The sequence below is a fragment of the Halictus rubicundus genome, chromosome 2 (assembly GCF_050948215.1).
Source record: "Halictus rubicundus isolate RS-2024b chromosome 2, iyHalRubi1_principal, whole genome shotgun sequence".
NCBI lineage: Eukaryota > Metazoa > Arthropoda > Insecta > Hymenoptera > Halictidae > Halictus > Halictus rubicundus.
In genome coordinates, this window is record NC_135150.1 from 25,881,213 (window position 1) to 25,897,605 (window position 16,393).

General features: G+C 40.8%; 1 protein-coding gene across 2 annotated transcripts in view; it reads left to right on the top strand.

Annotated features, from left to right (window-relative positions):
- The window catches only part of LOC143365831 (cell growth regulator with RING finger domain protein 1), a 64,218-nt gene extending 49,354 nt beyond the window's left edge, over positions 1-14,864 (top strand). For both annotated transcript variants that reach the window (XM_076806399.1, XM_076806398.1), the window contains exons 3-6: positions 9,545-9,716; positions 10,686-10,827; positions 11,557-11,664; positions 12,623-14,864. In XM_076806399.1, the coding sequence (XP_076662514.1) occupies positions 9,545-9,716; positions 10,686-10,827; positions 11,557-11,664; positions 12,623-13,078 (878 nt within the window). In that variant the 3' untranslated portion in view covers positions 13,079-14,864. The remainder of the gene's footprint in view (positions 1-9,544; positions 9,717-10,685; positions 10,828-11,556; positions 11,665-12,622) is intronic.
- Positions 14,865-16,393: the final 1,529 nt, after the last annotated feature.

Consider the following 16,393-nt stretch of genomic DNA (forward strand, 5'->3'; position numbering starts at 1 on the left):
ATCCTTTGATTTTCATCACCTTCGAATTTTCTGCAATCGAAGCTTCGATATTCGAAGCTTCGAAATCTTCGACCTTCGAAGCAAAGTAACAGCCCTAATCGAAATACGAGTGAAATCTCGCCACGGCGAACGAGAGAGACAATCTTCGTTTCAAGGATGCTGCCCGCGGATCTCTCCCCTGTATTAATTACCGACGGTAATTCTCGAGCGACAGAAGACGATTCGATCGCGCGCGAAAAATCGATTTCCGCTGGAAATATTCCCCGCGAGTAGTGTTCCTTCTCGAGAAATTTCATAATGGATTATTTCTGGTTTCTCGAGAAATACCAGTATTTCTCGAGAAATTTAAATCTAGGAAAATTCTTATGAATCTCATTTATTTTATAACATATAAATTCATAACTTCTCTGAAATTCTTATTTAAAACTTTAGAAAACCTGAATACTGAATCGAGTAATGAGTTTCTTGTTGTTATTGAAGAAGAAATATCGAAAAGAAGAGACAAGATTGTTGTATCCCTTATGAAATATCTGCATAATCCAGAATCTCTGCAGAAAGATTCAGAAGATACATGTTTTTATTTAACATCCAAGGCAGATCTGTATAAAATGGCAAAACAAATTCTAAGCAGACTTTTTGGAAAATATAACAATGATTCTTATGAAAATGGTGAAACACTTTCAGATTCTCAGAATGAGGAACTATCACTGGAAAAACAGTTAGAAATTGCAGATAGCCTTCAAGAATTTAGTGTCAAGAGTTTAGCGGCAAAAGAAAATAAATTCCGGACTCTAACGAAGGAATTCCAAATTTTTTAGTCCACTGGAAAAAGGACACCCAATCTTCAGCAACTTTTGGATGTTCTGTATACGATGAAGCCAACATCCACACAAAATGAAAGAAATTTTTCTACGGCTACAGATTTTGTTAGAAAAAAAGAAGTAGATTGTCTGATTCTACATTAGACGCATTATGCTTCTTCAGAAATCATTTCAAAACAAAAGCGCAATGTTCCACTTTATAAAAGTTTGGCAAAAGTTTCCCAATGTTTTTTTATTTTATTAAAAATTCTCGAGAGATATAGTCTTATTTCTCATTTCTCGAGAAATGAAAAATGTTGAGAAATCAGGAACACTACCCGCGAGAGGAATACTGTCCGCTCCAACTGTTCGATCGAGGACGAAGAAAATAATAGATCGAATAAACGTCATCGTTGCATGCACGATTTGTCGGAACAATACGCTGCTCGATGCGTCTCGGTTGGTTCGTCAGTCTGGGAAAGAACGCGCTTCGGGTTTTCCCGACGAGCATAAACAGGTGCTTTATCCGCGTTTCCATATTTGAGAGATCGGTGTGCGCCGCTGGCTCGACTCGATGCATGAAGCTCTAACGATGAATCACTCGTAACGAATAATACCCGGCCGTTGTACGTGAAGAACGTGTCTGAATATTCATCGCTCGAACTATATGCAATTTGACACGACAATGATAAGTTTGCTGTTCTCGTCGGTGTCGGTGTCCGTGTCGGTGTCGGTGTCCGTGTCGGTGTCGGTGTCGGTGACTATTCGAACCGGACACTCGTCGCGGCCTTCATTGTTTCTTTCGATCGCGAGAAGCGTAGCGCGAACAGAAGGAACGGCAATTTCTCAATTTCCTCGAGGCTCCCGGAGCGCACAGTGCAGACAAGTCGGCACATCCCGCTACATGTTTATTTGACGATGTACGAAAATTTCCTTTGGAGAACTGCATATTAGCAGGAAATTCATATTATTATTCATTTAAAAATCATTTAAATATTTCTATGCATAAAAATTGTTTTCTTTTTTTCAATTTATTAATTTTGTTGTGACTAATTACCATTACATATGCATTAGTAACAAAATTTAGATTTTTGTAAAAAAAATTTGGCCATGGAGGCACTCTCTAAAGTACCAAAAATCGAAGAATATTATATTAATTGCAAATGAGTGTGCAATAATAATTCTGTGTAATGGAAAGTGTTTACCAAGGAATGTGCATTCTTTTTACATTTAATAAAGTAGATTTATTTTTTGTACGAATTTTCAACGGTGGTTTTATTTGTTAATTGCATATAAAACTTCAAATTAACGTAAAACAAAAACGGGAAAATATGTCCTGAGATTCGTGCATATTCGGATACATTACTTATTATAGTTTAAGAATTTCATAGTTTTGTCTGCCACTTTTTGCGACCTCTTTTTTGAAAATTTTCTTACAAAGAAAAGAAAATCATTTAATTTAATTTTTATTTTTCTAACCTGATATTACGCGAAGAAAATTTTCAGGAAATAAAGTAGTTTAGTAGTTTAATTTTCTTACAAAGAAAAACAAAATCATTTAGTTTTCTCTTTATTTTTTTCACCTGATATTACGCGAAGAAAATTTTCAGGAAATAAAGTGAAATTACTCGTTAATTATTAGGTTTAGGGCTAATGAAGGTCAATACTGTTTTACTCAGAATTCGACATTCTTCCACATTTTGGTACAAAAAATATACTATTTCATTTAAAAAAACAAAGTCGACCTTCAAATCTCCGAAACACTTCCACCTGTAAAAAAAAATAAATACACTAAATTGTGTACCCCTTCAGACCATGCAACTTCTGTATAGAAAACTTTTTCGTGCAGCGCATCCTTTGGAAGTTATATAGGTGTGCAAGTTGCGTGGACCACCCTGTATATACATTAATAACCAAACTATGAGAAGTTCCGAAAAGAGGCCGTTTGCCCGCACTGTGGAGCGTTTCGAATTGCTCACGGACTCGACTCAACCCGACTCAACCCGACTCAACCCGATTCGTTGCACAGTCCCTTGTTGCGCGAAAGAACTTTTTCTCGCGGGCATGTGCGAAACGGTCTCGTTTCGACAAGCGGTTGATGCAATCGGAATTATGCAACGATATTTGATAATCGACCGTTCCGCGCAGTTGCCCCCATCCTTTCTGAAATATCAGAGAACAGTCACGTTCCTCCTTCTCCTCCTTTTTCTTTTATTTAAGCATTTCAGATCTCAGTCGAGATCTATTTCTGCCGCACTGAGACAAATTACAGTATACATACGTATTCACATTCATACATACACAGTCCACACTAAATTAAATCAAATTCGCAGCTTAGATTTTGTGAAGAACTTAAAAATAAGAAGACAAGCCCCAATATTGGGTCGGGCAACCAACATTTCCAAGCTTAAGGTCAACTGAAGGTTAATTTCACGCAACTGCTGAACTAGCCCAGATCGCTGCAAATCGAAGAAAAAATAATTCAATAGTAATTCAATTCAATAATAATAAATAGAAAGAGAAATGATTAATATGATTAATGTCCTGACCACTGTGTCCGCAGTCGCATTTCCGGTCACTAATAATTCCTGCACGAAATAGAGACGCATTAAGACTATAATGATCGGCTCTGCACCGATTAATAGTTACAATCAATTCTCGTGAGAACCGTTCGAGTTTAAACCATGGCTTAGACCTTTCAGTGTAATATTGGTTGAAAAATATTTTCCCTTTCATCAAGCCTTGCTCCTCCTTCTCCTCCTTCTTCGTCGATCTCATTCGAGATTTACCGGGATTTATCGGGATCTAGACGAGTTTTTTCAAATTTCATAGGATTTACTTTCAACTACAATCGGATTACGGTGGACTTTTCGAGATCCGCTGGCTCGACGAGTTCCCCGTTGAATATCTCTCGGATCCCGTTCGATGGAAATCCATTTGATCTCTCCGAATCACGCTGGTTATCCAACGATAGAAGTTTCTCTCGAATCGAAGCAACCGCATCGATTTGTCCTTGGCGTTTCGATTAACACTAAGTTTACGGAGCACTAAAACTCACTATTCTACATTATTCTATAAAAATAACACGAATCTATCTATCAAAGTCTGTAGCCATTTTTTAAATAATATATACCTAAACAAATCAATTTGTTAAATAATTGCTCATGGATGCCTTTCTACAATCCCAATATTCCGCGATTTAAAAATATTAGAATCCGTCATGTTCACGGGTCCCGTAAATCTAGTGTTACAGAAAAAAATGAAAAACTGAAAAACATCCCGCTGGTTTTCCAACGTTAGAAGTTTCTCTCGAATTGAAGCAACCGCATCGATTTGTCCTTGGCGTTTCGATTAACACTAGGTTTACGGAGCACTAAAACTCACTATTCTACATTATTCTATAAAAATAACATGAATGTATCTATCAAAGTCTGTAGCCATTTTTTAAATAATATATACCTAAACAAATCAATTTGTTAAATAATTGCTCATGGATGCCTTTCTACAATCCCAATATTCCGCGATTTAAAAATATTAGAATTCGTCATTTTCACGGGTCCCGTAAATCTAGTGTTAAGAAAAAATGAAAAACTGAAAAACATCCAGCTGGTTTTCCAACGATAGAAGTTTCTCTCGAATCGAAGCAACCGCATCGATTTGTCCTTGGCGTTTCGATTAACACTAAGTTTACGGAGCACTAAAACTCACTATTCTACATTATTCTATAAAAATAACACGAATCTATCTATCAAAGTCTGTAGCCATTTTTTAAATAATATATACCTAAACAAATCAATTTGTTAAATAATTGCTCATGGATGCCTTTCTACAATCCCAATATTCCGCGATTTAAAAATATTAGAATTCGTCATTTTCACGGGTCCCGTAAATCTAGTGTTAAGAAAAAATGAAAAACTGAAAAACATCCAGCTGGTTTTCCAACGATAGAAGTTTCTCTCGAATCGAAGCAACCGCATCGATTTGTCCTTGGCGTTTCGATTAACACTAAGTTTACGGAGCACTAAAACTCACTATTCTACATTATTCTATAAAAATAACACGAATCTATCTATCAAAGTCTGTAGCCATTTTTTAAATAATATATACCTAAACAAATCAATTTGTTAAATAATTGCTCATGGATGCCTTTCTACAATCCCAATATTCCGCGATTTAAAAATATTAGAATTCGTCATTTTCACGGGTCCCGTAAATCTAGTGTTAAGAAAAAATGAAAAACTGAAAAACATCCCGCTGGTTTTCCAACGATAGAAGTTTCTCTCGAATCGAAGCAACCGCGTCGATTTGTCCTTGGCGTTTCGATTAATAAAAATGAAAAACAGGTCGGCTAACGGATTGCGGAACAGGTTTCCATATAGCATATAGACACCAGAGGTATAGGTATCTCCTCGTTATCCTCGTTATCGTGCCGGGGTCGCGGATGCAATATCGGAGAAGCCAACTCTGCCTCCTCGGCTTGTAAAGTGCAGATCGACTATGCACACTATGCAGCTGTTGCGCTACGTCTGTCCTTTCACCGGACCGTTCGTTACGCACGATCGTTGCATCGTTCTAGACCGTGTCCGATTTGCCGTGTTGCCCTATGGATCATGTTGTTGCTCGATTCGATTCGTTTCGGTTTACGTGGAAGGCTCGCGAACATTATCGAACGACGAGTAGTGCAACGATAGGCGACAAGCACCTGTCGCCGAACTGAATTCCGATCCCTTAACAATAAACCTACCGGTCAAATTGACCTATTCAAATGTTTGCGCACAATCCCGTACACACAACGTTATCACGTCGCTATTTATCTTTACGATTTTTCTTAACCCTTAACGGTCCGGAAGTATTTCAAGTTTACTTCCTACATACATTCACAGAAGTGACCTAGCACAATGCTTAACGCGTTCATTATGTAAATATCACAACAATAAGATTGATAAAAATAATAAAATGATTTTTGCCACCATATACGCGGCATTGGACCCAATAAGTAAAAGTGCCATGCCGCTTGTATGGCGGCATTGGTCCGTTAAGGGTTAAAGTATGTATACAATGTATTTTTCAGTATTTATTACTCGTTTTATTTATATTTTTTTTTTTTTCTAAGAAATTATTACTATTTTAGTACTAAATTAATACTATTTTTAAATAGTATTTCAAAAACTTTTTCTCATAAATAAAATAATCTATTTGCACGATTATAGCTATGCTTTAAAAATAAAATAAACTATTTACTATTTTCGATATCAAATACTATTTTGCATTGGTCTGAACTAGGGCAAAAACGCCTCAACTGAACAAGGTGTGTAACGCGTGTGCCGCATGCGCATGCATTACCGGTGTTATTGTTAACCGGTATGCTCGATCAGTTTCGAAACCTGAATAGCTTTCCATAAATTATCGTAGCCGCGGCGCTCTCATTATTTTTTAAATAACAATTATGAAACGTCGTTAACTCCGACACGTTCGAGGTCGCTCGGGTTACGGTCAAGTTCCTTCAGGCTTACGAATGTCGAGTTGACCGTCGAACGGATTTATCGACCAATCCGATTGCGTTTTTTCCTGTTGCGATTTTTTTACTGAATTCGTCCCGCGCAACGAACAATTAAATAAATAAACGACTGAATCCAAGAGTGGCTGCAGTTATCGCACCGAACGATCCGCTTGCCGAACGGTGGATAGCGCATTCGGCATTGGGCGCTGCATAAACTATAAACGCACAGTATAGCACAGCTTTCACTTTCGTTTAGACAGGGCTCCCGCGATCCCTACACGGTCTTCAGGGCTGCCAGAAATTTTCGGAAGCGACGCAACTTCTTCTGGGCCGTTCCCCGCGATCGATGCAACGTTCTCAAAGGTCTCGATTCGACCGGCGAATCTCGGACCTGACCTTGGAACGATCGGCGAAACGAGCTTACGTGTAGTCAATGTGGGTCAAGACGATTTTTCGATAAAAAGAGTAACACCGGACGACCATCCCGAAAAACCGTTTCGAAACCATAAAGGTCTCCTTCAAGGAAGACCACTTATTACATCGGTCCCGGCAAGAAAGCGCGACGAGATCGTTGACAAACGTTGTGGCTCGAAAAAGTCCACTGGGAATAGATTCACAATTTTTACAGACTCAGAGAGTGCTAGTATGGCCATCGAAGATTTTGAAACAACCGATGAATGTATACAGGAAATACAAGAAAGTTGTAACTCGGCGGTTGAAACCGGCAAATCCATTACTTTTTGCTGGGTTCCGTCGCATATGGGTGTACAGGGTAATGAAAACGCTGATAGAGCAGCCAAATTAGCAGCCTGCAACACAAAAATGAAACAAATCACCCATTATACCAGACGATCTTAAAAACCACCTAAATGAAATTTTTAGGGAACAGGTATTTAACAAAATTAAAAGGAATTCTATACAAAAATATCATAACGAAGGAGCGGATTTTGAGTGGCATAAATTTCCAAGTCCAGTAGATCGTCAAATTCAAACTTCAATTTCTAGAATCAGAATCGGGCACTCAGAAATAACCCATTCATTTTTGTTAAATAAGAAAGAAAACACGATCTGCGATATATATAAAGTACCAGTTGACATAAATCATCTGATAATAGAATGCAAAAGATATGAGGATGAAAGGGAAAATGCGAAGTTGCCTAGATCCTTACCCATTCTGTTAAGTTCTAATTTAATTAAGTTAAGTATATCGAGGATACAAATATGTATAATATATTGTAAGAAAATGTACCGTGTTGCTAATGACCTTTGATGTTGAGGCAACATTAAACAAATCAATAAAAAAAAAAACGTTGTGGCGCGCTGGTCCGTCATCGATTGTCCGACCTTCTCGCAGGAAAAAAGAAAGATGCATGCTACGCGACGCGACGAAAACTGGAGGAAACCGAAGGAAACATGCCGCGATCGCTTCTCTCGTGCGCATGACCTGGAAACCTCCTTGGCTCGCGGAGATATCTCTCCAGTGACCAGACGAGAGGAAAAAAGTCGAAAGTGGGCTTGCTGTTTCGTAACGATTTTTCGACGTTCGAAACCGCGGTTGTGCTTCGACGTTGAACGCTGTCTATGCCCCTGCTATCGGAATCTGATCTAAAGCGCGAACCGTCGAGAGAGTACAGTAAATTATCGTTGTAAGTCACTACCGCCGTTCTTTTCACTGACACTCATACGAAACCGGTGGTTCTCGCCGAGCGTCCCATTTGAAATACACAGGGCACGCTGGAAACCCAAGAGTCATACCGTTTTCCTGGAAGCGATAGCTCGCACAAAGCCCTTGAAATATGGACGAGGCGAAACGCGATATTTTTTTAGTCGGAAACACGGTTGGAAAAGATGGCGGTGAAAAAATGAGACAGGCGCAGCGGGGGCCCGTGTTGCGGCATCGCCGGTTATTATGCAATCGACGAACGGGAATAAAACCGAGCGGTTCTCGCTTCTCTACGCGCCGCTAATCTTTCGCATAAATATTGTTGTTGACTCGCGATGTGTTTCGCGCGGCGCAATAAACCATCGCGGGACTCTAATTTCGAGACCGAACAACGCGACGCGACGAATGGTTGCACGGCCGTATCGACATCCAAATTTCCTTGCGGTGCCGTCCGATTCGCGCGCGTTGCTATAGCTAATACAGTGAAATCTCGTTGTATGTCAGTCCCGCCGTTCTTTTCACTGACACTCATACGAAACCGGTGGTTCTCGCCGAGCGTCCCATTTGAAATACACAGGGCACGCTGGAAACCCAAGAGTCATACCGTTTGTAAGTCATAAGAAACCTATGACATACAAACGCGACTGACGTTCAAACGGAAGGAATATCCGTCTCCGATATAATGTTGCACGGGGAAGCGGACAGCGAAGCTCGAGAGCCGTCGTCGCCGAGGAGTGGGCCACACATTGTCGGCTATATCGGTGTGAGACCAGAAGACCACTACTAATCCAATTACAAGACTTCTTTATTTTTCGTTATTTCTTTATGAAACTTTTACCAACATATTCGTGGCATTTTTCTGATTAAAACGAAACTGATATAATTCCGATGATATTTACTTGTGTAACAAGCGATAAAAGTTTCGAACACAGAGAAGCACAGCGTAGGGGAAGGAAAGAGCCGCGAAGAGTCGCGGCCGCCGGCGCAGATCAAAGCCCGCGTGAGCTCGGGCCTTTAAATGAAAAATTTAACTTCTTTATTATTAATTATTTTTTTATGAGACTTTCACCAATATCTTTGTGACATTATTCTGATTAAAATGATACCAAACGCGATATAATTCGGATCACATTTACACTAATTTTCCGTTAATGTAGTTGTAATGTCGGAATCGTATCATCGGAATTGTATCATATTTGGTTTCATTTTAATCAGAAAAATGCCACGAATATGTCGGTAAAAGTTTCATTAAAAAACGAAGTTTTGTAATTGGATTAGTAGTGGCCACTCACCGCGGTGGTGTGAGGTGTTCCACTGACTTATAAACGTGAGATTGGCACTGACATACAACGATAATTTACTGTACACCGTTGACGAACAACCTTGGATGCGTTCCTATTGAATTCGCTGGACAGTGGTCCCGGATCCTCGCCGATTTTCATTCTACTCGATCTCGAAAAAAATCCGCGCCCTACCGAGCTTGCCTCTCTTTGCCTCTTGCACGCCGAATCGTTAATCGCGAGCCTTTGTTCGAGAATTGATCACAGCCGAATTACATACCGTTGAATTTTCTGTTCGCAGAGGTTGAGTGCGAGGTGTCGAGTCAAGTGGAGTATTCTCTACAAGCGATCTGGGGTGTGAGCATAAGAGAGCTTCACCTGGCGCTCTGGAAGCCCTGGAGCACCCTCCGAGACGCGTCCTTGAACGGCACTCTTCTTCAAGGCCACGCGCAGTACCTCACGCCGCCGCAAACGTATCCTTTCCAAAAATACGATTGACAACGATTACCGGCAATCAGTGCTCGAGAAATTACAAACACAGTACTCATTGCCATATCGATTTCGAATTTTTCAACTGTCGTAGAACCGAAAAGAAATTCACCAAATCGATTGTGGAACCGACACGGCAAATAAGTTCGTGCCGTGGATATGTTTATATTATTCACCATTGAAAAGTATTTTAATGAAAAACCGCAGAAATTTTATAGATGACGGTATGATGTCTCTGCCAAAAAGGTCAGAAGAGGTTGTGGAATGAAACGGTGATTACTTATTTTATTTTTAGAATTTAAATGGTACAAGAGTGAACGACACGAACTTATGGGACGACCTAATACTTGGAAATGTCGGTTGTTCGTAACTGTTTTATGGTCAGATTATACTACGCAGGTCAGACGCGAGGGTGTATAAACGCTAGATACAAAGACCGGGTAACCAAATGCTGCCGACAGAATGTTACCCTGTTTTTGTGTCTAGCGTTTACAGTAAATTCTCATTAGGAGTCAGTGCCAATCTTACAATTTTGAGTCAGTGGAAAAACTCACACCACCGCGGTGAGTGGCCGAAGCTCGAGAACCGTCGCCGCCACAACATTAAGTCAGTAGCGTTTGTATGTCATAGGTTTCTTATGACTTACAAACGGTATGACTCTTAGGTTTCCAGCGTGCCCTGTGTATTTCAAACGGGACGCTCGGCGAGAACCTCCGATATCGTATAAGAGTCAGTAATAAGAACGGCGGGACCGACTCGTAATGAGAATTTACCGTACAGACCCTCAGCACCTTACCTGCCTAGTATAATCCGACCCTTAAATCGGAACAGTTTCAAACCTAGCAACCGAACCGCAAACTTTCGTTGAAACGAAAACGAAGATTTGCGTCTTCGTAAAACAATTTGAAACATTCGACGAGATATCGATTATTCTCCTTGACCAAGATGTGCAGTAGACAACCGCACGGCGAGGAAACGCTGAGATTGTCGCTTCCGGCGCCCGAGCTGGAACTGGGGACACCTCCGCGTCTCTGTTACCCTCTGGTGATCTTCCTGACCCGTCGTGACAACGGGGATCCACATCCCGATGAAACCGTAAGTATCTCTCGAATGATCCAAACAGAAACGAACATACGAATGAATGAACGTCTTGCCCAGCTATGGATCATTGGCTACCAACCGGTGATTTTTAATTAGTCGAGTGATCGCGCGGAACACGGGAGTGGGGTGTGTCCTAGATAGCGGTCATTGGTAGCCGTTGCCTCCGCTAACATTCTAGAGTCATTTCGATCGGTTCCTTTTCACGATCGACTTCCTCTCGAAGGGATCAATGTTTCACCTCTTTAATTAGTGTTAGGTGGTAGGTTTAGCTACCTACAGGTAGATTTTACAATTACTGAAATTGTAAAAGTGCTTTCGTGGGAAATGAATATATTTAGGAGAGAATGTATTATAATACGAACCGCAGAAAATCCAAATAAATTCAATCTCGTCATTTTTACAAGACAACATGTATTAGTTGCTCGGTAGGTTTAGTGTTAAACCTTGTGTAGCCAACCGAATACTCTTTACCCATTTACTGCATTTCCTTCAAAAATGTTTTAACGTTCCTCTAAAAATATTAAAAAAGTTGTTCTGAATGTTCATTCTTTGTTCGCTGATATATTCATTCTTAGCCTGAAAATAAGGATTTGTGCAAGAAAATGTTTAATAGATTGTCGGTTGGCTGGAGAACGATTAACCAGAAAAATTGTTCTTCCAATCGATTCTTCTTGGCGAAACATGATCGACGATGACGATTGACGATTTTGTTGTTCGAAATAGGTGGCACTGGTGAACGTGGTCCACATCAAGGATAGCGTCTGCACCCTGCCGACTTCGATCCTGGCGCAGTATCTGAAGCAAGCGAACGGCCAGTTGTCCTGCCTCAAGGTGAGAGTCCAAATGGACCAATAAAGTGAGACGCATATTACGCATATACAGTCAGTCCCATAAGTATTCGTACGCTCTTAAAAATCGCATAACTTTGTCAATATTGGGCTGTACTTGAATTTTTTTGAGAAGTTAGAACAATTTCATCACTACATAAAGTGGAAAAAATTTTTTACAAAAATTGCAATTGGTCGACAGTGCAGAGAAAATGCTAAAAGTTGTATTTTGCAACGTTTTTATGTGGACTTAAAATTTAGAAAGCACGATTTGTAGATCTGTATGAATTATACATGTTCTGAGAATTTCATCGAAATCGGTGAACGTTGCAATGAGCTGCGGATGTTCCAAAATGATCACATAAGGGCGAAATTCCCCAAAATTCTGCGACTTTCGCCCTTACGTTTTCATCGTTAAACGTTTGTAGCAATGTCGACCGATTTAGATGAAATATTCAGAATATGTACAATCGATTTCTCTCTAATCTCGACCAGTTGCAATTTTAATCAAACATTTTTCTCCAATATCCAATAGGATATCCAATAGATCCAATAGGATAGGATAGAGGATAGGATATTATAGATGATAGGATAGGATAGAGTATAGGCTAGGATAGTGAATAGGATGGCATAGATGATAGGATAGGATAGGATAGAGGGTAGGAAAGGATAGGCTAGAGGATAGGATAGGATAGTGGATAGGATAGGATAGAGGATAGGATAGGATAGAGGATAGGATAGGATAGAGGATAGGCTAGGATAGTGAATAGGATATTATATATTATAACATAGATAGATAGGATATTATAACTTCTCAAAAAAATGCAAGTAGTATAGTCCAATATTGACAAAGTTATGCGATTTTTAATAGCGTACGAATACCTACGGGACCGACTGTAGAAAGGTGGTGTTGTGAAAGAGAAACCAGTACTGAAACTAAATTTGGTTTATCCCGCTTTCAGCAACTGTATCTGGCGACAGGCAACTCGACCAACTACGACGAAGGAGACGTGTCCTCTGGTCTGGGCTCGGCCCTGGCGCTCGCGGAGCCCTGCAACAACAGCGGTGGTGCAGCGAGGGGTGCGCTGGTCGCTTCCGGTACCGGCGATCCGGAGGGCTCGCTCTGGAACACGGCAGGGGAACAGCTCTGCGTCGTCTGCCAGTACTTCCCCCTTTCCCGTGCCCTGCTGCCCTGCAGACACACCTGTATCTGCGCCTCCTGCTTCGGCAAGCTGGACCGGTGTCCCATGTGCAGGAGCCCCATCAAGAGCTACTTCTGTATCCGAGGGGAGGAGTACATGCCCCTCGAGACGGAGATCAACCCGTGCAAGCAGAGACAGTCGAGTAATCACGGGCCCACCCACTGGCTGCACGATTGGAACGACAGACTTACCGATTTCCTGGGGTTCGCGCGATAGGACCGTCCTCGTTCCGTCCCGGGCCGAACGAGAGAAGACTCTCCGTGTTCCGTGTTTCGTGTTCCGTATTCTCTCTGGCCGAGGGACAAAGCTTCTCCTCTAGGCGTGGCAGCGTTTCCAACGACAAACAGCCGATGCTGTTAGCGTGCGTCTCTGCGATCAGGAATCGCTATCTGTTAGAGTAACGGACGATCGGGAAGCGTTCGAACCACGCGACGAAGAGAGAACGTGTCGTCGTTGAAATTTCGGGTACCCGGCGAGAACGGGTCCTCAGGAAAATTTCCAAGATCCCGTGCAGCGAGGCGGAAATCGGAAAATCGGTGTCGACGATCGACGGGTTCAACGACGAAAAGTGAAACGCTCCTGGATCACCTACGGAGCAGCGTTTCAGATTTTTACCGAGTAATGTTTGTATAAATACTTAAGGTGTACATATACGAGATACTGGATAGGACGTGTCCGATTCTACGATTGTAACTAACGAATAAGTTATTGATATTATTTCATACGAACACAAGTTTATCCGATAGATCTAGAGACGTTAGTTCTGATATGCATGCCTCTAAAAGTATTTTCCCAGTCCTCTCTTGCTCCTCTCCCCACTCCTTTTATTCCTCGCTCTGTCTCTCAACGTCTATCGTCTGTCTCTCTCCATCCGCTCGATTTTTCTACCTGTAACGGATCACAACGGTCCGAAGGGAAAGTCCTCTTTGTTTCCTTTGTAATTGCTCTGCCGTCCATGAGCAGCGATGGAACCACTTTGCGCGAGGTTCTTCTTGATAGGAAAATGAACGGGGTTCGGTCGGAAATAGTGAACGAAGAAAGGAACGACGAACGTTCGCTGGAAATTAATTTAAGAGAAGGACGTTGCGTCAACGTTAGGAACTGTAAACTGTAAATACACAGACTGTGATAATTGTAATAACATCTATTATGTACCAGACACCACGAAAACAATCGAAGCGACGCGAGAAAGAAAATCGTTCTCGCGTTTCACCGTTAAAACGCGTATGTACACGTTGTCAGCCTTTCTCCGGATATCTTCCAGGGATATGCGTTCAAAGAAAAAGCACGGTGTATATCGTTCTCCCGCTCCGGAGGTTTGTAACGAGAACAGAATTTTAAGCACGTCACGATAATCGTGTTCTATACGCGGACGCTGTTCGGTAAGAGTTAAGAGTTTTAACCATTCGCGTTTCAAATATCAAATCGAGAATGTCAAAAGATTCGAATTTAATACTTGAAGAGTTTAAACGAAAGCTAGACTTAAGCGGTCCTCAACTTCTCCACTTTCTTTCTCTTCGTTTGGAGTGGTATCTCTCCTTCTCTGTCTCTCTTTTTCTCTATCTTTCTATTTTTCTCTCTCTTTCTTTTTTTTTTTTTGTGATAAGCAGACCGCGAATTTTTATGCGAACGTGGACGAAGAGAAAAAGATGTTCGCATGAAATCCGCGGACTGACGACAGGAAATCGAATACACGAATGATTCGGTGATTCTTATCGCTCGCAGCGCGACGGTGTCTGCGTGTCGTTAACGGTAGGGATCATTGAAACGCCGCGTGTGGCACAGTTACAATCCCCGACGCGTGTTCGAGTAGGGGAGTGCAATGAAAACTATACGGCTAATTCAAGAGTAAAAGGCCTCTGAAGTCAATGTTATTATAGTCGACGATCTTAACATCCTAATTTATATTTGATTCAACAAGTATGGAGTTTCGATGATGAAACGATGTCTGTATGTGAGAACCTGTATATAATTTATTTAATAAAGCGTATTCATGCTGTTACACCGTGTCGTGCACGCGTGCACAGGCGTTGTCGTTTAACTCCTGCGGACGAAACGCGCCTTATTAATTCGATTCCTCGTTCCATTTCTACTGCAACCTCAATCCATTGCATCCCCTGAAAATTATACAGACATAAACTATTTCACCGAAGCCGATTATAGTCGAATCATTTCACCGTTTCAAATGTACATCTACTCGTTTTTTCATGTAAATGTTTTCATATGAAGACTATAGCCGGGTTTGGGGGCCAAATCTGCCCTGGAAGGGATTTTATTCTAATTCGCGCCATTCGATAGCCTACCAAAAAAGATACCTTTTAGCCAAGTTTTAGCCCTATAGCTCATCTGTAAGGGCAGTTATAGAGGAAAAACGAAAATCCAGTTTTTGGCCTATTTTCCCCATTTAATGACAATTTAAAATTCTGAAAAAAATCTGACACATTTCGGACACCAAACCACATACTTCGAGTTGTTTTCAGATTTTTCCGTTGCAAACTCTGGTTGTAAAAATCGAAAAACACGAAAAAAGTCGAAAAAATGCAGATTTTATGTGGAAATCGAAGAGTGACCCACACAGAATTAATTTAGCAATAAGATATTGTCCTAAGTATTATGCTCAATTTTTTTTAAATTCCTGCGTTTGGTGCGTCACAGTAGGAAAAAATAAAAACCACTTTTCTCGGCGTTTTTTCCGTGAAAAACTAAGTTATAATTATCGTAAAAATATATTATGTAATATTAAACGTCCCTAAGTTCAGAGAAACATCGTGCATACTTTGAAAATTGCGTAGTACAAAAAACGACAATTATACTATGCAGGGTATATCCCAATATTTTAAAGGTACTTTCCGCTTAAAATTACGAACCCCTGAAGACTTTGGACCATGTTCGAATCCCTCCCCGGGCCAATTTTTTTTTCTCTTTAATCAGATGTTTTTTCGATTTCTAACCGTATGATTGTTGTTACGCTATTGTAAAAACATTTTTTAACTATGTTTAAACTATTTTTCCTGTAGTCCTAGTACTTTCGGCCTGTAGTCATCTATGGGCTGTATTACTTATCTACTTAACATTCTTTTACATGGAATAAGTGCATCGACTTGTCTATTAAATCTTTCATCTTTATTGGGAAAATATCTTTTCCTCTATAACTACCCTTACAGATGAGCTATAGGGCTAAAACTTGGCTGAAAGGTATCTTTTTTTATCGAATGGCGCAAATTGGAATAAAATCCCTTCCAGGGCCAAACCCGGCTGTAGCCTTTCATGTAAAATCCACCGAATTTCGCTGTGATAAGGAATTACATGGAAGAATGTGTATACATAGTACATATAAATTAACTCCTATTCAAACGGGACGCTAAATTCGTTGTCCCTAGAAACGAATCGAATTGAAAGGAGCGGTTCGTTTTTAATTTGCTCGACGGAAATAATATCTGGAGCAGGCTCTTTGTGTCCAAAGATCCGAGCATCTATAGATCGGTGATGTTCGTGCGAGCTCGACTTTCTTCGGGCGCGCTCGGTCTCTGG